This window comes from Callorhinchus milii, unplaced genomic scaffold, assembly GCF_018977255.1.
Source record: "Callorhinchus milii isolate IMCB2004 unplaced genomic scaffold, IMCB_Cmil_1.0 Scaffold9, whole genome shotgun sequence".
Classification (NCBI taxonomy): domain Eukaryota; kingdom Metazoa; phylum Chordata; class Chondrichthyes; order Chimaeriformes; family Callorhinchidae; genus Callorhinchus; species Callorhinchus milii.
The window spans coordinates 6042511-6066248 of NW_024704750.1; the positions used below are offsets into that span (position 1 = coordinate 6042511).

The 23738-nt window shown below is 36.9% G+C and overlaps 1 protein-coding gene across 7 annotated transcripts in view; it reads left to right on the forward strand.

Annotated features, from left to right (window-relative positions):
• The window catches only part of klc1a (kinesin light chain 1a), a 36990-nt gene that overhangs the window by 2203 nt on the left and 11049 nt on the right, over nt 1-23738 (forward strand). For 5 of the 7 annotated variants that reach the window (XM_042338233.1, XM_007888263.2, XM_042338237.1 and 2 more), the window contains exons 2-13: nt 7375-7636; nt 8900-9130; nt 9797-9875; nt 10539-10764; nt 11599-11686; nt 12174-12275; nt 13313-13486; nt 14390-14489; nt 15139-15191; nt 15542-15609; nt 16734-16842; nt 17238-17399. In XM_042338233.1, the coding sequence (XP_042194167.1) occupies nt 7376-7636; nt 8900-9130; nt 9797-9875; nt 10539-10764; nt 11599-11686; nt 12174-12275; nt 13313-13486; nt 14390-14489; nt 15139-15191; nt 15542-15609; nt 16734-16842; nt 17238-17399 (1653 nt within the window). In that variant the 5' untranslated portion in view covers nt 7375. The remainder of the gene's footprint in view (nt 1-7374; nt 7637-8899; nt 9131-9796; nt 9876-10538; nt 10765-11598; nt 11687-12173; nt 12276-13312; nt 13487-14389; nt 14490-15138; nt 15192-15541; nt 15610-16733; nt 16843-17237; nt 17400-23738) is intronic. The other 2 variants (XM_042338234.1, XM_042338238.1) reach the window with 1 other exon arrangement.

Consider the following 23738-nt stretch of genomic DNA (forward strand, 5'->3'; position numbering starts at 1 on the left):
CCATGCAATTACATTTGAAGTTATTGAAAGTTCAGTTGTGTATTGTCTTGGAAGGGTGTTTCCCTTCATGGTTGACACACCTCCAACTGAAAAGCCAGTACTGATTCCTCACGATAACATTTTATTCAGCTTAAAAATATTTTTAATTGAAATAGAACTTTTATTTCCCCTTAAGTCAAATAGATCCTAATACAAATGTTTTTAAAGTGTCATTGATGGACTATTGAAGATATTTAAATCACTTGCAACTGTAAATGTTGACTACATGTGATTTGTAGCACAAAGAAGACCAAGCCTGAGAAAGACATTAGTGGCAAAAATACAGTATACATACTGCACCAGTGTATACTGTATTTTTGCCCCTAATGTCTTTAGGGCTATCTGGCAATCAATATCATATCGGTGACAGCTGAGCCAAATTTCATGTCTATTTTGCTCTTTCCATTCCTATCTAATTAGACTGAGACATAGGCAAGAGTGAAAAATCATTTGAATCCATTAGGGAAGACGGATCTGGGTTGTCAGTGATGAATGAGTGAGTTTTTAATGTCTTCCTTGCAAGTCAAATCAATGGGATTGTGACTGCTCTTTATTGGGTGCTTCTATTTATGCTGTTGGTGATAAAATACATGATAGCTTTGATATTGAACAATGAATATGCTTTGATTTTAGAGAGAATGTGGTGTTGATGATGAGGTGTTTATTGTGGCTCTAAAGTGATTATATCCATTGCAGAATTATATTAGTCATTTTTTGTTTGAAACCAAAACTCATTCCAACTTTCAAAGGGGAAATAATAGATTAGATTTAATTTGAACCTGTGTTCCAGTGGATTTGATCTTTTTGATGGCAGATTTCTGGTGTGTGGTTTGCTATTCCTGTGACTTCATATAGGAATCTATCCTGTAATGTTATACAATAACTTCTTATGAAGCTAATCACATAACGCCCAAGGGATGGTTGGCCTTGCAGGTAGTAATACCATATTCTCATTTGGCTTGTAACTGGGAAAAAATGTGTAGCCAAGAAATGTCATTTTGGTGAAAAAGATTTTTCAAATGCATATCATTTACAAATTAGGCAGCTATAGATGTTGCATTGCTCAGAAAATTAGATTAAAAAATTGAAATAAAGGTATTGCCAAGTGCAACACGGTTGTTTTCGTACAGTTTAAGTACTCTATATATGTATATATATAGTTTTACGTTTCTAGGTTCAATCTTTGGTCTATGCTGAATAAGCTGATCTCAATCAAGACACCATTAAGAATGCTACAAAATAGTCACTAGCTCTCCTGTTTATGGAGGAGAAAATCAGCCAGGCAGCGGTTATGAAGCCACCCATGATTGTACAGCCCGTCAAGACTGTCAGTCCTTACTAGCTGTACAATCATGGGGGGTCCATAATCAATTCTGGTACCGTCCTCACCACATTCACACATACTTTATAGCAATGTCTGTAAATCACCATTGATATTCTCATGACAACCCTGACAAAACTGAAGTCATTTACTTGGCTTCTGTCAACTCTTTCATCTGACTTCAGCAACCTCCCTGGATGCTCAATCTTGGAGCTTTGTTTGACTCGCTGATCTCTGTCAAAGCCAATAACTAGTTAACCAAGACTGCTTTCTCACCTCTCCAGAATATTGGCTGATTCCGTCCCTACGTCACTTCCAGTGTCAAGGAAACACATTTTTTTCTACGTGAAATATGCTCCACTGCTTAACTGTTATTTGGTAGTGATACCTACCTGCCTTTAATCCAAAATGGATCTTTCATGCTTTCCATACAATTTGCTAGGATTTCTTTAAAGCACCGTACCATACTTCAAATAAACACTTATTGCTTAAAATTTCTGAGCATCACTAACACTAAACAAATTGCAAGGGTATGGGGAAAGATCGGGGGAGTAAGACTGATTGGGTACCTCTTCCAAAGAGCGGCACAGGCAAGATGGGCTGAATGGCCGCCTTCTGTGCTGTGATATTCTATGATAATGGAACCTGTGGGATATGCAATACTAACGCAGTGTGTTTTGTGTTTGGGAAGATTTTCCAAATGAGTCATGCGACAATTCAGCAATAGCCCTTAGCTGGTGCTAAAATTATTCTGCTTAATTGCAGTGCTCAATGAATGTTCAAAAAAGGTTTTAGTCCAGCATGTGGAGTTAGTTCTGTTCAGAGAAGCAAAACAAAACATGGTGCTGCAGAATCATTTTGTACATCTTGTCTTTTCTGGTTATTTGTTAGTCCCTTCAGCTCAGGTTTTGAAGCATCATCGTTATACACCAGTGAATTTTCTAAAGCAGAAATCTTATTGTCTGTTCCCTAATGTGCAATTGCACTAATGGAGAGATTGAAATCTAGTCAAGTGACTCCATCCTATATTAACTTGTATTGTGTGCACCAATGTGTACAAATCCAGTAATAATAATAATAATAATCCTTGCATTTGATATAGCGCTTTTCACGTCGGGAGGACGTCCCAAAGCGCTTCACAGATCACACTGTAAAGTGAATTGACTGTATATTTGTGGGCGAACGCGGCAGCGAATTGCGCACAGCAATGTCCCACAAACAGTCGTAGATTGAAAATGACCAATTTATTATTGTTTTTGGTTTTGGAGGATTATTATTAGGCTCTGTGTGGAGTAAGGAAACTTGCCCAAGGTTTCGCCCTCTGCCTGGAATTGAACTCAGGTCTCTTGCTTGCAAAGCGAATGCTCTAACCACTGAGCTACAGGACTCCATAAAGCCTTGAAATATAAATTATCTTGAACTGTATTGGTGTTCTTTTCTTCTGTATGAGTGTTAACTTGTTTGCCCATTCTATTTGTCAAATCATGTTGGATTACCAAATTATGAGTATTTAGCATATATAAATTATTAACAGATCTTGTTTTTCAGGTAACGATTCAAAAGAAATCTGGTGTATTTTTATCTGCCAACTGGCACCCGATCTGATACTGCATAAAGCACTGCAGTGTTATTGTACTCTTTATCTTATGCTGATATTATCCCTTTTTGCAAAATTAGTTGGCAGTGTGTCAATAAAATACATTTTGGAACCCAAAAATAGTAATGAGAAGACGTACAAATAAGTCACCACAAAATCAATATTTCAAACCAAATCTGTTGCTTTTTGCTTGATAGCAATTCCAGCAACAATGCAACATAAATTGAAGGTAGGCAGAGAGTAAGGCCACTTAGAATTTGGGGTCAAATAGAAAACGTGTCTATCCTCCCAAGAGGGAAAAACTAGCAGAGCATCCTCCCATAAAATTTGAACAACCAACGTCATGTCATGTCTGCTGATGAGAACATGTTGTGTTATTGCCTCTGACACAAGGGACACCCATTCCCTTGTTCCTGGTGGGATAGTATAATGACTATTCTGCACAATTTGGCAATCCCAAGCAGTGCCAGAATCAGCTATAGTGTGTCTCTTGTGTCACCCAAAGATGAGACAGCTGAGTCCTCACTGTCTGGGGCAAATGGAACCTGTCATCTTCTCATTGTGTTGTTTTTCTAGGTAAGGTTCTTGGTGCTCTTTTGTAGGCAGAAGGGAACCTTTTTCTGCCGAATAGCTTACAGAACAAGTCTAGACATTTGACTTCTGTCTAATTTGGACAGAATCATTGTGTTCTGCTTCAATTTCATATGCACTGATTGTGCTGAAGCATGAGTTTCTTATGATTTTCTCGGCAGCCTACAGGATATAGAATGATTTAGGAATGCGACTTAAAATTAAAGCAGTTTGTTTTTTTCTAATAAAATGCCACAGTGACAAGAGTTAGCAGTCTGAGATTGCTTTGTACATAGAAATGCCTTTTTATAATTGTATCCGTTTCTCAACATAAAACAGTCTAAGACAAATTTGGGTAAAATGTGGGGTCATTGTGTTTACAATGTCAAACTGTGCCACAAAAGCTTTACTATTAGCTCATTTTTACTGTCCACAAAAGCTTGCCTGATAGAAGAGACCAAAGGAAATGACTAGCATTGAGTGCTAAATGGGGGAAAAAGAGACATGTTAGTGTGTCCTCTGTTTCTGCTGATACAGAATTTAAGAGCAGGAAGCTGTGGAGATAATGGCGCTGATTGTGTGTCCATTTCCTCACTGATGATTCTTTTATTCTAAAACTAGCTTTAAAATTCAACTACTAGGTGTTGAGAATTTTAATTCCTGTCCTGCCACTATAAAACAGCGAGCACCACAGAATATTTCCTGGATACTAGATTACAAACATGACAAACTCTTGCACCATAAACCAGTTAATATTAACCAGCACTGTAATGTTTCTACTAGAAGATGACTTGGCATATGATGATATACATTTATCAGAGAAAAGTAAGTCCAATGACTAAAATTCAGTGGGACATCTGCACAGGTCAATGGTAACGACTACAGAGATGTTTGTGAAAAAGACTGTTAACGTATGGAGAAGCAATTTAACTTAGACAATGTTCAATATGTTAATTGGGTTTTGAAACCTTCAAAATCTATTTCTAGCTGCTTATGATCTCCTCCCAATGTGAAAGGCGCTGCATAACTACAATTTGTTGTTGCTGACCTTGAAATTGGGTGGGTGTTAGCAGCAGGCTGGAGAATGAATGTGACATTTTGCATGTGTTCTTTACCATTGAAATGTTACGAGGAAAAAGTAGGGAGTTTGAATTCGTCGATTTGAAGGCTATTGAAATAGAAGTATTTTGCCAATCAAGTGAAACCCTGGCTATTGTCTCCGCTAATTTAACTTTTGTGAAGAAAATGAATGAAGCAGTAGAGCAGTTTATAAATCGTGCCACTCCTCAAGAACAACCACTGGGATTATTATCCTACTGATACACACCCGTTAAAGTCCTCATGCTGCTGCAATTTCTTAGATTGGCTTTAATACTGCTGTAAGGACGAAGCTGTTTTTGCTTGATATTGGATTTAGAGTATCGTTGTTTTGAATTCATGGGTATTCAGCCGTACATTCAGATTTAGATGAAAAATAAGTCTTGGTACAAAAGTGTTAATTTGCACTTACTGTTCAGGGGATGCTGTAAAAATAACTGTGTTCTCTAGTTTGTAAAGTGTTCCCTGTAGTGCCTGTGGCTAGTTGACGTCAGGTACCCAACTATTCCCAGCAGTGTTTTCATCTTCGGCATATTGCCAGTGAGCAATTAATGATGATCTTCGATACATAATGATGTTAGATGTACGTTGTGGGCAAAGTGCAGGAAGCTGCTGCTGGCTACAGTGAGATGGATTAATCTGGGGCAGATGAGCTCCTCAAAATGAATCCACAGCCATTCAAATTGCATTTAGTTGCTGTGCAGCCTGGTTTCATGTACAATGAATTCATGATGAATAGCGCAATGGAATTTTCTATAGTTTTTCGGGACGGGGTTTGCTATATAGAGTACTGTAGCTTCTGAAATGCATATTAGGTATAATGCTTCATTAAGGTGGTGAATAGAAAAAAACAGTGGTTTGTTAAAGGCTTCATCACCTTCAATTACAGAATGCAGGATCTATTTTAAGATTGTTAAAGGTAGGTTATTTTTTCAATATGTAACCTGTAGAATTTCTATGCAATGATTTTGGTTCTACGCTAGTGAAATATTTTGTTTTGAAAAATTTATGTTTCCAATAACATGTAGATGATGAATAATAAAGGTGTGTCTTCCCATAAGATTAGTAATTATAATGACAGAAAGGTGATTCTCTCTAAAAGTAGCACACCTGTGAAAACACCAGCGCAGACTTGCTGGGCTTAATGGTCTGTTTTTGTGTGGTAACATTCTGTGATTCCAAATCTGGCAATTAATTTGCTGTGAAGCAAATTGCTGAATTTCTTTTTATTGCAGCAACATTAGGGCAGGCAAATCAGTCTGTATATTGTAGCAACAGTAGAGCAGTCCCTTGATTCATCCCACTCACCGAGGTGCTAATGGTCCATCACTAACCTCTTGCTGAGAAACAAATGTCCTCATTGGAATCAATGCAATTTGAGAGAGGCAATTGGCATTTTTCTGTCTAGAGTTAGCGAGGAACTGCAGCTACGATTCTCTACCTGTGCACGTTTGTTAATCAGCTTCATTAAGCGGTTTGAAGATAACGGATCCTGATTTTTTTTAAAATGACGTGGCGGTCTAGTTTGCAAAGTCCAATTTCCTGCTACTTGCCTTTTGTGGATCTTTTTCACTTTGGGGAATCTTTGCAAAGTATAATGTGCCTCACCTGCTCTTGCATAGTTTAAATTTGATGGTATCAAGTAGAATAGGCTTGGCAGTATCAGTGGCGAATTAACTTTGTAGAGTGAACGTGTCGGTGTTGCATTTTCATTCAACCTGAGTGAATGGAATAACTGAAATTAAGAAATTATTATCCACTTTGTGGTATAAATACCAAACAGTACTTTTCCATTATTTAATCAAAGTGGACGAGTGGAACCTGCCTTTAACACCTCTAGATATTGATTCCTTCAGTCACAAAGCATTTGCACTCCCCATTGACAATGACTTGATTCATCTTTAAACCCGTATGCTCCAACTCAGCAAAACTGCCTTTCAGGATTTTAAATCCAATTTATGAAATATGCAGTCTATTTCAAGTTTTCCTTTGAACCTGTGTCAAGAATGCAGCGATTTCATGATGAGTTGTTTATTCTAAGTGAATTGCTGATTTCTTGTGCTTCATCAATCTGCTGGCAATGTTTAGCCGACTCCCCACTGTAATTGAATTTTCATAGAAACAGCGGATATTTCTCCATTTCTGTCGCTCCTCATGAGGCACATTAGAATTCCAGAGAAAAAGCTGAGAGCCCCTTGCAACCTCTGCAGTGGACACTGTCCTGCTAATTGCCATTATTTTATTATTATTATTATTATGTGTCATATGAGGTGAAACTTCTGTTCCTCTCCCTCCATCTCTATGTTGAATGTGCTGTGCCCAGTGATTTAGCTGAAGTTGGCAATTTAACGGGGAAGCCATATATTAAATGCCAGCCAAAGCAGAATTGAAATCTAGCATGCTGTTGCTTGACAATTTAACTGCCTTTACCGTGGATAATTAGAATGCAATTTGTATTGAGACGTGTAACAAGAAATTCTGCTTATCTGAAATTGACTTTGCTTTGAGACTGGAACATCATTTTATCTTGATTAATAAATATAATTGCTTTTAAAGTGTTTTTACAAAATAGCTGTTCTGAAAAAATAACTAGAGTTGCTGCATGTGGAGCTCTTCTGAGATATGTATGAACAATGAAGTTGTTTTGATGTGACTATTGTGTTCCCCCTAATTATGCTGCTAACAAATTATAGTTCAGGATGATCCCTTTCATGAATATAATATTTTCTCCCATTTCTTTTCTCCAAAGGATGCATGACACCATGTCCACAATGGTGTATTTGAAAGAAGACACACTAGAAAAGCTTTCGCAGGAGGATATAATTGCCAAAACAAAACAGGTGATCCAAGGACTTGAGGCCTTAAAAAATGAACACAACTCCATATTGCAGAGCCTGCTGGAAACGCTGAAGTGCTTGAAGAAAGATGACGAGAGTAACCTGGTGGAGGAGAAATCCAACATGATTCGCAAGTCCCTGGAAATGCTAGAGCTTGGTCTCAGTGAGGCGCAGGTAAACAAGAAGATAACTTTTTTTCATGAAAGTAGATTTCCAGAATTTAATCATCCATACTGCTAACCTTTCAAGTAGCTGACAGCAGGAGATAATATCTTTCTCCTCTGATCACTTTTCTATGGTGAAATGGTTTCTAGTTGTGAGACACCACCTAAAAATCTTACCTTCAGAATTTATTGAGACTGCGATTAATTTACCAAACTCTGGAGGGTAAACCTACTTTCTTGTGAGCTCTGAATTGAGAACTGTTAACCAGATAGGCTCTGGAGCTAAGCCTACTATCTGTGAAATGTGAATTTGGAAACTGCGCTGTCAGGCTACTTATGATCTCCTGAGCATTAGAGCTTTGACACTTCATTACAGGAAGCATTTTTGCAGCTTTTTTCAGGGACCAAACTATTCTATCTGTGAAAATGAATTATGATAGGATCACTAATTAATAGGTAAATGAAATCCCTGGTGTGGATTGTGTCATTTAGAAAAGAAAATCCAGAGGTTTGATTCCTTAATTGTATTTTAGCTGACCTCTGCTGAAGCACTGGCTTGTGTCCCTGAACTAGTCAGGACAAAATCTACCAGTTTCATTTGTCTAGACCGAGTGTGTGTTTGTGTATAGTTAAGTAAAGATTGAATTAGATAAATAGACTGCCGATCATTACTGATGAGGCTGACACATGAAGAATGGCCAATTGTTTGGACGCCAAAGGCATGTTGCCACCTGTGGAACTGCAACCAGGTGAGTCACTGGCTCCAGGAGAGATTTGTGTAACATTCATCTGAACTAATGTGGCCGTATTTTCAAGATTGCACATTGGTTTTCATGTCACTGGCAGACATGGCTACCTTCCCATATCTAGACTGTGAGCAACATCGTTTTTTTTGTCTAGGGACACTAAGTCCTCTTTACAAGGTATTAATAATAATAACAGTAATATACCATGTACGTTTTTTGCTGTCAAGTTATACACAGACTCTGCATTGCAAATGTAATTTTACAAGTCTACTATGGCTTTAGACAATTGATGTGATGCTATCTTAAAGTTTCAAAAATTCTGGGTTTGATGCCCATCTCTTACCATCAGAAAACCAAACGACCTTTGGACAAAGTAAATAAAACGGACGCATAAGATATTAAGTAAAAATGAAAGAAAGTAATTTTTACTTAAATTAAGGAAATGGCTACTTTGTGAAGAGTCTCAAAATGTTTAAAATCTTCTTACGTGAGCAAACTTGTTCAGCATTCTTGATTTGTGTGTTAAGGTGATGATGGCATTATCCAGTCACCTGGGTGCAGTGGAATCAGAGAAACAGAAACTGCGCGCCCAAGTGCGAAGGTTGTGTCAGGAGAACCAGTGGCTGCGAGATGAGCTGGCGAATACGCAACAGAAATTACAGAAGAGCGAGCAGAGCGTGGCTCAGCTGGAAGAGGAAAAGAAACATTTAGAGTTTATGAACCAACTCAAGAAATATGATGATGATCTTTCACCGTTGGTGAGTAGATGACACAATCCTTCACAATGGGGTATCCCATCATTTAAAGTTTCTGCACTTGTGGCTTCTTGGTTCATTTTAAAAATAACTTGTTCTGCCAAATGGGATTTAATTTCAAGTAACTTTTATTTCACCCTCCCCACCCCACAATGTTCCCTCCCTCTTGCTGTGAGGTGGGGTTATATGATTGCTGATTTGCCAGCCCTGATCCTGTTAGCTGAGTTTGGAAGTTAGGTTTACGAGCCATTGTCTTTCCACTTGGCATAAATCTTTGGTAAACCAATATGCTGTTCTGCCTCCACAGTTAGTTTCAAAGATGCTTCCTAAAATGCACTTTGAAGTTTTTGTTTAATTGAGGCAGTAAGGTCAATATAGTTACATTTTTTGGGAGGAGTTTCTCTGACAGTTACTATCCCAGTGGATTGGTGGGATTCTCCCATGAAGGAGTTAGATTCAGATTCACGCAGATTCACAACCATGGCTTGCCATAATCTTGAGAATGTCAGTATAGAGATAATTTGGTTGAATTGAATTAGTAGATTTAGTTGCTGGGAACGACAAACAAATGTTTATTAAGTAGGAACAGTACATTTATTAATCAGGTTCTTTACAGCTATACAGTTCCTTACAGCTATACACTGTTGTTTTTATATGAAAATCTTCTAGGAGGAAAAAGACAGCGATTCATCCAAAGAAGCTCTGGATGATCTTTTCCCAAATGAAGAGGATGAACCAGGACATGGAAGTAAGTGTTCAGGAAAAACTAGAAAGAGGCATTTGTCCCAGTACTTTATAAAAGTCGTTCAATTGATTACATTTGAGGTTTTGCTTTTTTAAAAGAAAACCAAATGTGCTGTTAATCTGTAGCAATGGAAGATTGATAGAAAAGCTATAGGGGTGCAAGTGGAAAAAATATTTAACGAAAGATAATCATTCCAGTGAGATTCAAAAGTCAGCAAAAAAAAGACATTGCTTTCAATAAGGAACTGGGCTCAATTGTGATCTGAGGTTTCTCCATTGTTGAAGCAGTCTTTGGAGCACTTAATGGTTCTTGTCTCTTCTGTAAAATGAGTGAACGGAAAAAATGTGTTCGAGTCAGCAACTCTTTATGTTTTGCTGAGTGAGTGGAATCAACATGTCACAAGTGCACGCATCAGCGTAAATCAAATAAATTTTCAGCCGGGTTGCAGTGCAGTTCTGTACTTTAAATGAGGTATTAACTTGCAGAATATTCATCGTTATTGTGAATATTTGCTGAAAGTTTTCTTAGATTGGACATTGTTTTATTTTTAAAACAAAAAGGTTAAATATTTGAATGCAAGCAAAATCTACAAAGGAGTGCAACATCCAGTGTTTCTGTACTATAATAATACTCATCTTTTTTTCTAATTGTTTTATCAAATTATAGTTCAACAGCAACATAGCAGTGCAGCAGCTGCAGCACAACAGTGTGGCTATGAAATCCCAGCCAGATTAAGGACTCTGCATAATTTGGTCATACAGTATGCATCCCAGGGCAGGTACGAAGTTGCTGTGCCGCTCTGTAAACAGGCACTTGAAGATTTGGAGAAAACATCAGGTCATGATCATCCTGACGTTGCAACTATGCTCAATATCCTTGCTTTGGTGTACAGGTTTGTATGATCTCTGTTTTTTGAAGGGCATACATTGTAATGCTTGTACAAAGTAAATACAGCTACCTCTAATGGCTTAATGAATGATTCATTTGTGCTCGAGACCTTCATTGATTAGACCATAGACAAGTTGCCTGAAGAAATTTAATGCGTAAATTTATCAATTTAAATTCTGGAACTTTTTCCAACTGGGGCAGAGTAGTTTATTTCACCTCTTGACAGTTCAATTTGAATCCTGTAGACACTGATAGGATGAGGTCATCCCTCTATATTATCTATAAACATCCAAAAGTAAGTGGCAGCCTGAATTAAATTTCTACAGAATGTGGCTCTGTAGCAAAGTAGTCTGGGGTTTGTTTTTCAAAAAAGAGATATTTGAAAGGAGTAAGGATGAACCTTTGAAAATATGTTTGATTCATTGCTGAAAGGGAATAGTCACTGGATTAAACAAAGGCACAGTTAAATTTTCTGTTTATTCTAATACCATGATTAGACAAGTTCTGTGAATCACTTCTTTTTTATAGTCAGTGGACATTGTGTGTGAAATATCTCCTTTTACCTACTTCATGACAAAGCCTAAAATCACTGTTTGTGGGACACTGCTATTTGCAACTGGCTGCCACTGTTCTCCCACAAAATACACAGTCAATTCACTTTAGTATATTTTGTGAGGCGTGTCAAAGACGTGATTAAGCACAATATCAAATGCAAGGATTATTATTATTATGATAGTCGCAAATAAAATGTAGCCATCAATGAGAGGATGTGAGTTTTGAACTTTGCGTGTGTTAAGTGAAAACTGCAGAGTTCAATATTTCTTTCAATCTGACTTAGGGATCAGAACAAATACAAAGAGGCAGCAAACCTGCTCAACGATGCTTTGGCTATTCGAGAGAAGACCTTGGGTAAAGATCACCCTGCGGTTTGTATAACCTTCTCATTCTATACTGCACATATGTACGTTACTTCCCTGGAATATTTTAATATTTCTCCATATTAAATTCACAGGCCGATGTTAACATACACCATTCCTTTATGACGACCAGGTCAAATTGTGAGTTCTTCAATGGAGAATTATTATGTGCACACCCTTGATAAGTGCATAGTCTTCCCAAAATCATGTTTACCTGCAAGTACAGTATGAGGAGGACCCAAGCTGATTTTTCATTTGATTTTTAAATGCTAATCTCCAATGCTTTTTGACAAATGTCCACATTCCTTTGTTATGAAAAAATATGAAATGCGTACTTTTTTGTTATTGAATGCAATTTGATCTTTTAGACTTTGATTCTGCTTTTGTTGATTACACTACTGAATATCGCTTGTACTCTTTCCCCCCCACCCCCCCACCACCACACACACACACCTTCTAAGAATGGTCTTTATATTTATGGATGGATTTCCTACAGGTGGCAGCTACTTTAAATAACCTTGCAGTACTTTATGGGAAAAGGGGAAAATACAAGGAAGCTGAACCCCTGTGCAAGAGGGCTCTGGAGATCCGAGAGAAGGTAGGCGTCGATGAGAAGAATGTCTGAGCTGCTGCTTTAAATCCAAAGTCCAACTATGAATGTTATGAAATATCAATTGATTTTCATCATAGAAGCTGCTAGAATGTGCAATAAGCATCAATATTAAAGAATGATTGTTCAAGAGTAAGTTTGTAGCTTATACAGTAAGACACAAGTTTGACTTGCGTGATGGTAGAACAAGGTCCTATACATTTCTCCATAAGCCACTTGAGCTTAATTTCCAAAAAGGGAAAGACTGGAGCTACTCTCCGTCAGCATCGGATACCAAAAGAGAAGAAACAATACATTTCACAGAGGTTTTTTTTTTAAAAAAGGCATAGAAAAGTAGCCTGATTTTGTTCAAAGGTGAATTTATCCTTTTAACAAAATTGGTTTCACCAATGTACTGTTCTTTTCTTGCTGTATAGTAAATGTCTTGCTTACAGTAACTGCTAAACCAATATTTTTATTTAGAAATACAAATCTTGTGTGTCAGACCTAATTAGACTAGATGCTTGCTTTTGTTAGCTGCTTTTTGACAGACATAGTTTTTTTTAAAAAAATGTGAGCAACATAGAAGCCCCTTGATTGATGATACATTTATTTAACATGAACTTAGAACCACATGCTAGCCAGAGGAAGGTTTAAAATTACTTTAAATACCATCTTGCAGTTTACTTAATAGCATTAGGCAGATTTATAGCAATAACATTAGACAGATATTTTGTATGATCTCAGTAGCGTACTTGACCCACTGACATCGCTGTGAACTGCTTGTGCAGTTTGATCTTGTTATTTCATTTGTGAGCTATAAATCTTAGCTTCTAAGCCACTTTTTTCTTTGAAATTGATCCATTACTAGATCTCTGACTGTGTCAATGCAAGTTGTGGTGTAGCCATTTTCAAATGATTATTTTGCATAGGACAGTTTTGAAACATTTTATTGTATATTGCATTTAGGCAAAAATGTGCTATTAAATGTGTTTGACCTTTATGAAGGAGTGTTCAATTAATGTCAAATGTGCTTTTCTCCTTAGGTATTGGGCAGGGATCATCCTGATGTGGCAAAACAGCTAAATAATTTGGCATTATTGTGCCAGAACCAGGGAAAGTATGAAGAAGTAGAATATTACTATGAGCGTGCACTGGAGATCTATCAGACAAAACTTGGGCCTGATGATCCCAATGTGGCAAAAACGAAGAACAACTTGGTAAGCCTTCATGATCGACCATGTTTTTCTTTTTTTGGAAAAAAAAATGTTAATTATTGTAACATATAACACAGCACTTTATTAACCAGGTGTATGCTTGGATTTATTTGAAATATCTTTATTTTGAAATTGAGCATTGGACCATTGCAAGGTTTTAGTATCCATTTTTATTTGGCCTCTTTCATTGCAAATCAATAATCATGTAAATGTTTAGTAAGAAAACACCAATCTATTTTACAATGAAGGGGTGGGGGTACGGCGGGGTAAGAGACGAAAATAAAAGCGAAGTCACTACGAAATTAAGTGCTCTGTGTTGATGATTTTTAAAATTGTGAACATGAACTAAACCTGAATTGTCATTGAAACTATGCCATTAGCAAGTACACATTACAATCAATGACTGTTTGTGGGAAACTGCTGTGCGCAATTGACTGACACGTTTTGCCCACAGATGTACAGTGAATTCACTTCACGGTATATTCTGTGAAGCGCTTTGAGATGTCTAGAAGACGTGAAAAGCGCTATATCAAATGCAAGGGTTATTATTATTATTCAGAACATCTGTTTATATGTTTTTAAAAAAATGTAGTTTAATATAAATTGAGATAATAATTCAAAGTGGTTTATTGCAAACTTCTCATGATGATGAGAAATGTAAAGGGTCCCAAAGTGAGTATGCTGGCAGTAAAACTGATAGTGTTGTAAATGGGTAGCACTCAGATTTGGTATCTGATACATGCTGTAGCCTATCACCAGATTATCGAAATGAGACTGAGTTCTACATATGCATTCAACCTAAGTGTGGATATTTCCTTTTTGTCTGTAATGAAGTGTGCAAAACATGGAATTAGCAAATTAAAAATTCCTTTCCAAAAATGTCTTGACAGTGATTTTTTTCCTTAGGCTTCCTGCTATTTAAAGCAGGGGAAATTCAATCAAGCGGAAACCTTGTACAAGGAGATTCTCACTCGTGCACATGAGCGGGAGTTTGGCTGTGTCGATGGTGAGTATTGTATTATGGAAAATAATTAGGGATGTGTTTTCATTTATTACAAGCATCTAGAGTTTCCTGAACAAATGGAAGTTCATTTATCTCAAGTTTAGACTTCAGTTTGGCCCATGGTAGAAATCTTTTCTCTTTTTTCCCCATTGGTGGAGACAGCAAATACATTCCCTGAGTTGGTGAACTAGCAATAATCGGGTTAACAAGTTTTCAATTCCCCCGCCACCAAAAGAATAGATCGCTGATGGTAGTCCAGAAAGTAAGCTTTTCTTTTCCCTCCCTGCCTTCATCCTACCCCACAAGGACCAGTAGTCATCCAAGCCCCTTGCATATTATTTATATCGAAGCATTTGGATGGTAATAGTTTCCTTCCACAAAATATTCAAAAGTGTCTCTTGTGAATTGAAAGGAGTGAACAGCAACCATAAATCTTTGAGCAAGTGAGTTTCGATTGCAAATTCACAGTGAAAAATTAATTAAAACAGCACAAATCAATTGGTACGAGCACAGTTGTAAAAGTATTTGTTGGAGCTCATGGACTTTGTAGTAAACAATTAATTAAGTGTAGTGTGTCTGAGGAGGCCACCGTGTGTGAAACGTTCACATTTTGAAACTGAAAATCTCAGTGATTTCATTTTTCGTCTTACAGATGAAAACAAGCCCATTTGGATGCATGCTGAAGAAAGGGAGGAGCAATGCAAGGTACTTTCATGGCTTTGCCTGTGCTGCATTTGGGCAGCTGCAAGACGTTTCTTGGGTTTGGGTAGCCTTGCTAAACTCTGTTTCCGTTTGTGGAAACAGTCAGGCTCAGTTCTACATGTTCTCTGGTTACATGGTTAAAATCAGGAACTAACAAAATGGGTAACACACCACTCCAAGGCAGTGTTCCCAAGAGTTTTGTTTTTAAAACACTAGTTGATCATAACAGACTTAATTTCTGAGTCTTAACTTATATTACGGATTACATATCACAATGTAGATTTATTTTTCACTTTTTTTTATTCAAGTGGCTTCAAACTCAGAAATACTTTCTTATCTGTTTGCCTTTTTAGGGCAAACCAAAAGACGGGACCACATTTGGCGAGTATGGAGGCTGGTACAAGGCATGCAAAGTTGATAGGTATGTTTCCACTTCATTTTTCATGTAGAAATGTGTTGAATGACTTGCACTTTGCTTAGCATGAGCTCTCATAAACAGCTCTCATATACAGCATTTATATAAGTTGTCAAATTAATTGTTTTTACTTTAACATCACCCAAACATTGTTTTCTCTTCTGTTTTCAATCTGGGTGATCTCCTGCTCTATGGGTTTTGGCCCTTCATCGAGGATCTCCGTAAACCCAGATCAATGTTTTCAAATGTACCAAAGGCAGCTGAAGAAGAGGTCAGAAGTTCAGGGTTGTGAAGAGCAAGTTTAAGAGGAGGAAATATTTCTTTAGATAGATAGTAATGGATGGAACGATTGTAAGGTGATTGAGATAAGCCGATAAGCCTGGAAGAATTGGGTCAAATAGGCCAAAGGATCTTTGGAGTCCGAACCTTTCTTGAGACAACATGCTTATGGTTGTCTGTTGGTATCCTGAGGTGCAATGATTCGATTGGTTTCTTTCTATTCTTGGTGTCAGCATGTCTTGGTTAGGTAGTATACAAACTGACGGTGAAAAAAGAAATGATCCCTTGTCCCTTATCTAATTTACAGATCTATTTTGGAGCATTCAGGAATTGGGTTTCTCTCCCAATAGAGGCTGGAATGCATTTGATTTAATTTTTTTATTCTCTTCGGTCTTAACTCCAGCGTATACAAATAAATATAATTTTGCCAAAGTTACAGCTAAACAAGCATTGCTCATAGTTGGCAAAAGAGGAACAAGTCCATTCAGTTTATTTTTGGACAGCTGTTCACATTGCTTGTAAGTATAGGGACATTTTTGACTTTGTAAACAAGACTGGTGTTTATATGCAATTTGAAGTTTGAGCACCTGAATTGTAGGTGAGCACAGAAATCCAGTTTGCTAAGAGCTAATCTATTTGAATCATCATTTATAATAAAATAAGAGCAGCCAACAGTGAATATGAAGTATCTGGTGCATTGGAATTCTGTGCTTGGATCAGTCATCTGTTAAGTTACATTTGTCAAATAAATGTTCAATTATGAAATGTAAATAATTGATGGATGCATGTGCAAAACACTGCAAAAGTGAAAATTGTTTTTTAATTATGATTTATTTCTTCTTTTTCAACAGTCCCACAGTGACAACCACCTTAAAGAACCTTGGGGCACTTTACAGGCGTCAGGGCAAGTTTGAAGCAGCTGAAACGCTGGAGGAAGCAGCCATGAGATCTCGTAAACAGGCAAGTTAAACTAAACATGTAGGCTGTTTCATTTTATTATTGTGTTGACTGTTCAAATGCAGATACAAAACAGGGATTGTAGAAGTCATCAGTGTATGGCAGAAAGAGAAATTGGGAAAAATTTGGGCAGTTCTAAACGTTTTCATTAACAGGATGAAGTCTTAAATGTTATGAAACCTAGACCATTATTGATCTTAGCTTTAATGACTACTGCAAATTCCATTTTATAGCTAGCTGCCTTTTACATAATCCTTTAATAAATTAATTGCATTGTAGTTCTGCTATTTCTGTTGCTCCTAAATTTATATTATTATTAGAAAGGTGATATATTTACTGCAGTAATTGCTTGAATTGTGAAAGAAATTCAAGTAAACTCAGTGTCTTTGCTCCCGCAGGGTCTTGACAATGTTCACAAACAGAGAGTGGCCGAAGTACTTAATGATCCTGAGAGCATTGAGAAAAGAAGAAGCCGTGAGAGTCTAAATGTAGATGTGGTAAAATTTGAGAGTGGTCCTGATGGTGGTGAGGAAGTGAGTATGGGCGTAGAGTGGAATGGGGTAAGTACAGTACACAGTCCACACATCTAGCTGCGAATCAGCTGTATCTAGTACAGCAAAGAAAGGAAAAGAAAGCTGTCTCTCTAATTAACCAGTTTCAATTTTTAGTGGTAAGATATGTTGAAATCGTAATGTTTAACATTCTACAAACCTCGTAGCAATTGAATAAAGAAGCATTTAAATCTGCTGGCGAAGCTATACCATATTAATGGACAGTTTGACATTCTATGAACGGGAAAGACACTTTGGGGACAACTTTTGTTTGTTGTGCAACATTTGACAAAAAGACCAGGAACTGATACTAGTGCGTAATTAGTGGGATTTGCCAAAAAGGATTTGCAAACGATGAATTACGGATGTGTGGTGATTGACATTCTATGTAATTCCTCAGTTCCGGGTGGAATTTCATAGATGGTTAGCCATGATGACACACCTGAGATTCACTGTTTACAAATCCTTTTGCAAATCTTGCAAATTAGACTCCCATTGTTACAGTTGTTTTTATGCCTCTGAGCTGAGATACTGAGATCTCTGAGTGGAAGAATAATACAGATTTGTTGAAATTGGGATTTAAAAATGAGCTTTCACACAATTTTATGTGTAGATAGAATTTGTTGTAAACGGGCCATGTGCATTAGTTTAAATCTCTAATGTTATGATGAGGTGAAGTGGCAGAATATGTTACTATAACCGTAATATATAAAATGTTTCAAACTAGCTATGGGCAATTACAACTGACTTCTTAAATGCATTTTGGTATGCTGACTGCATTAACCCCTCCATGCTACTGTTTGCACATTCTGGCTCTTGCATTCCATTGCTGTTTAACATTTGACACCAAAAACTGCAGTTTTTGACAAAACACTACACCATTTTTAGAATATGGGTCTTAGTTTAAAAGTTTCTAATTTAACTATAAGAAGAGAACAAACCTAACCTTTTTATTAGTGATCTTTCAAAGTAAAATAACTTTCAGTACCATGAATAATGGAACAAATTTGTTTGTTTAAGCCACTTTTTGCAATAATTCTGCAGAAGATCATGTTGTAGGAAATAAGTAAAACCATTTTGAATCAAGGCATTAATATGATTATTATAATTGTATAATTTCTGTGCACTATGTATACAAGTGGAACAATAAATTGTGAGAGGGAAAATCTGAATCTGCTTGACTTCCTGCACCTTCGAGTAGTTTGTTGTGTGGATTGTAACATTCAATTTCATTGCCTACTCATTGAATTTTAATTTTGACGATTTATATATGAATTTATGATGTCGCAAAATCTTCCATGAATAGGATTATTTAGTTACAGGAATACAAAATTCAAATATAAAACCTTGAAGGAATTATTATTTACAATGAATTTTTTTAATGGATAGCTTGAAATATAAGGAAGAACACTTCTATACAATTAGTACATTATTCCATTTATATTAGGAACTTGAAATATAAATTATTTATCGCACAACATGATATACAAACCTTTACTTTTGGTTGAGAGGGGGTACCCAAAATAGATTTGGGAAATATGTTTGTGCTTGAATTTCTTCATATTTATACAGAAATGGAAGCAACGGGTAATTCCACTGTTACAATGTTGACCACTCTCTTTTGCTTCTGCTTTAATTCTCTTTTGTCTTTAATCCTTGTGATCAAAAGATGATGCTGTTTCTTAAAAAACACTATCTTGCTGCCATGAGAACCACTCAATGTGTTTTTGACTACCCAGTTTCATCTCCTTTCGAATATCCTGAGGAAATACTATGCCAAGCTATCGATTTGCCTGTTATAAATTGTGTAGTCTGTGTTGGAACTGTGTACTGTACACCTCTATATTTCTGCTGTATTTGACATGCAAATCTTTATTCCAGTATATAATCACCTTTAATCTAGGTTTGTTCAGAGGGATTTGTGTGTGCTTATATCATATGTTGTTACTAACACTATTTCTGGGTCTTATCTCATAATGGCTGACATGAATGCCTTTTAAACTTGGTTCATTTGTATCTAATACAACCATAAAATCAGCTGTCTATTACTAATTGCCTAAAGCAGTTCTGTTTCAAATGTTTAATTCAAGCTCATATTTGTCTCCAACCTGCTAGATGTTTTAAGTGCCATTGAAACTAAATCCAGTTTTGAAAGCTTAGCTGTTTCAATAAGTGAACATTTTTTACTGCTTTGCCCATACGCATATAAGATAAGATTATCTAATTGGAGGCAGTGTTTTCCATTGATGAAAACGTATTTGCACCCATAATTTGTAACATCATATCTTCTCTTGAAAGAGTTAATGGTTTATCATTAAGTTATTATAAGTAAGACCAAAGGTGGTCATTTTAAGTTTGATTTTGCTAATTTTAGTAGCACTTTGCATTGAATATTGAAATTAGAAATACATAGAAATGTTAGTACAGAAGAAGGCCTTTCAGTCCATCAGTGCTTCACAACATGTCCTGAGAAGGTTAAGAGCAATGTCAAAGTTAGAAACTGTGGTTGAAAGTAGAATTGAAATAATTGCGAATTCAGCGATTCCATGTCAGTTGACCTGACTTGGAAAGAGGATACTGTGCGTGCGGTCTTAATTTCACTGACCAGACAATATCAATTTTGTTTCCTATAAAAACATTTATTTGTAAAAGAACATTACTTTGGAATTAAAGTGCAGTATTTTATTTTCCCCACGATAATTTTGCTCTTTTGTAAGGAATGATGCATGAAGTTGCTGTCTTTTTAAAATTGAATACCAAAATATTAGGATTTTGCGCTTGGCCACCTGCCCGGGTGGATTAATCTCTAAAAATAGAACTGTGTATCAGAGTATTCTCTGCTGGGATAGAAATGTTGCAAGTCATTATTATCTTTTTTGCCTTGTCTACCATCATTCTTTTTGCACCTTATTTTCATTTATTCATTTTACACAGGGCTTTGCTCTCCCCCCCCCCCACCCCACCCCGCACACCCCCCGATCTGCTTGTTTCAGTGCTTTTTGGGATATCCTCCCGGCGTGAAAAGCGCTGTATAAATGCAATTTGTTGCTCTCTCCTCTGTCTTCCCCCCCCCCCACCCCGGCCGGGTAAATATCTCCATTCAGAGCTATGCTCAGTTGATATTGGGGATATTAATTGGGGGGAGTTGCCAATGAGAACTTGCCCTCTTAGAATCTTTGAATGCAAACTGGCTGCAACATATACATTCCAGTCAACCTAATAATAATAATAATAATACTTGCATTTATAACAATCCTTACATTTGATATAGTGCCTTTTCATATCTTCGAGATGTCTCAGAGCGCTTCACAGAATATACTATAATGAATTGACTGTATATTTTGGGTATATTGACTGCACTTGTGGGAAATGTGACAGCCAATTGCACACAGCAGTGTCCCACAAACAGTTGTGGATTGGGTGACCATTTTTTTAAAAAAGAAAAACAAATTTGAAGGGATTATTACCCCCGGAAAAGCGATCCACCAATCGACTAACACCGGGTTCCTACTTACTCCTTCTAGCTGAACAGAGGCATGTGGAGTAAGGAAACTTGCCCAATGTTTCGCCTTGCTGGGAATCACCCCGCCCAGGTCCTCTCACTTGCGAGGCGAGTGCTCTAACCACTGGGCTCCAGGGCTCCAGGAGTTCATTGTACTTTTAAATGCTAATCACAATTTGAATTTAAAAGTACAATTTATTCTGAATTATAAATCTGAATGGAATAATGATCAATCAACTAGACCGGTTTAATTGCCACGTGACTAATTTTCATGTGCTAAAATATGCTGCAATCCTTGTGATGAAACTTGTGTGTTTACAATTCAATCCTATGGCATGAAATAATACCAAGAGGGTTCTGTTCCTCCCGATTGTTAATCCTACATATGAATCCCAATGTAAGTTTATTTAATTCCAATTTATATTAATAGTCCCAGCAACTCGTACACCATTTGTTGCTTTTGAATACATATGCTTATTTACGCTTTGGAGCTACCATAATATTTTTAGTTTAGACTTTTCCCCTAGCTGTGAACCTATTTAGTTTCCTCGTTTCTTCCCCCCTCCCTCTTCCCTCCTTCCCACCACCACTCTTATTCTTTTTTTTCTTTCTATGGTCACAAACAGATCAGGTCGGTTTGAGAGTTGAATGATTTTAGGCTTAATGGAACCTCTCATTGGTACCTGAGGTGCTATCCTCTGATCAAAGCACAAATGAGAGCAGCACTGTGATAAAGCCATGTGGTGAAGCACAGCATAAAGGAACAGTAAGCTCTGATTGCATCCGTGTGGAAGGGATGTAGTTTTTAATTTATCTCTCAGAAAAAAAACTTACCCTAAGTTTGGAATCGCCCACTTCTGTTTTCTCCTTTGACTAAAGTATCTATTAATCCACACGCCTAATCTCATCTCTTGAAACCGCAATCTATGGCATCAACAGCAATATTTTATTCCACACACCAACCATTTTTCAGTGTCCTCACAGTGGTATTGTGCAGTTATTGCAAATTACGGCTCCTGTTGCTATGGGCTAATACTGGGTGGAACATCCAAATAAATTTCACTCACAGTGAGGGAAGGTTCTGAGCGGAAAGGGATGAAACCTTAAGAGCTGCTTCAGACCTGAAATGGTTGCTCTCCACAATCCGAGATTTCACTCGAGGTACATATATATATATATATATATATATATATGCATTATTTTCTGACAGAGATGGAATGTGTACTTTGAACAAAAGGAACTCCCTCAGGGTTTCCTGTATCTGCAGTAGTTTGTGGCAATAAATAAAACATTAAACCAGTTGCCAGGTAAATCCCATAAATTAAATTTAGCATTTCAAATGCTTTTATAATCCTGGCTGATGGACTAGTACCATGACGCACCATATATGTGGCCTATATAGAGGACCTAGAAATACTGTTCAAGTGGTTTCCTTAAACAATTGAAACTGTTGAAGATTTTGCAACAGTTTTGACTTGTTTTTTTCGCTCTCTTTCCCTCTTCTTGTCTGGCAGGCGTAGATGCTTTTTTGTGATTCTATTGCTGTCTCCGGCATGAAGGGGCTTGCACCATCTTCAGGCTTTAACTTCTCTCTGCAGTGCTTAATGTGGCAGTACTTCTATTCGTAACTAAACTATGCTTCATTTACTGAGCACTGTTTCAAGGCTATTATAATACTGCAGAGTTATTTTTCATTGTACAACTATAGCCTTGATATGGTTATCTGTGGATTACCACAATTGACTTTTTGTGCTGGAAGAAATGCCAAAAGACCTGTAAATTATGGGTCAGACTTACTTGTAAGTCTAATGCTTAGCTATTCAATATTACAACAAATGTTTGTTCACCAAGTCATGTGGCTTGAGTGATTTGAGCCTAAAAGGGTTGGCATCTCTCCTATAATAAGAACTTCATTGACCCTTAAAAGTTGTTTATCCTATGTAATGGCTAGTGGTTGTAATGATTGGTTTCAAGAAAATACTGATTGAAATCGCATGATGTAGTATACACCCAAAATTTGTAAGTATGTTCTTCTATAAGTGCTTAATTTATGAAACCACTTGTGCTCAATTTTAAGAGTGTTTTAGAAAATGGTGTTGAAACTCTGTTTTCCTTTTACTCTGAGGTGTAACTCGTGTCTAATCCTGGTGTATTCTTTTACTGATCTCTGCTTGTCTTTAGTGTCCAGTGGTGTGTGTAATTGTCTCTTTCCTAACTTTTAATAAACTAGCTCAATGTCTAACTGACCTGCCTTTTGTCTCTATGGTCTGCTTTGCAGTGACTCCTTTTCTATGCATCCTGCAACTTAATTCTGGAACACCAGGGCTTGCCACATTTACAGATTTGTTGCATTAAAAAAACTTTAAAGAAATTCTAAAACGTTGACATTATAAATTGAGCACAAAACCATATGGAATAAAAACTATTAAAACGCTAGATTTGTGATCTTCCATCCCCAATTGAATAATGTTTGGATCAAATTAAGTTCCAGGAGCTCATAGTAACATAGAAATTTACAGCACCAGGTGCCATTCTATCCATTGTATCTATGCTACTTCAGCCTCTATTTATGAGTCATTCTTTTCTTAATCACACTTTCAACTCTTCCCTGTCTCTTAATGTTTTTATTTCTCCAGTGCTTATCCAGTCTCTTGAATTATTCTATTAATCAAGCCCAAATAGCCACATGTAGTAACTAATTCCACACCCTTGAACCCTATGAGTGGGGGAAAAAAAATCCTTCTAACCTATCTCCTTTTCAATTCCTCTCAAACTCGTATGCATCAATTTCAGTTCATCTTTCAAACAGAAATATAGTGCTTAATATGGCACACAAGTTCAAACAA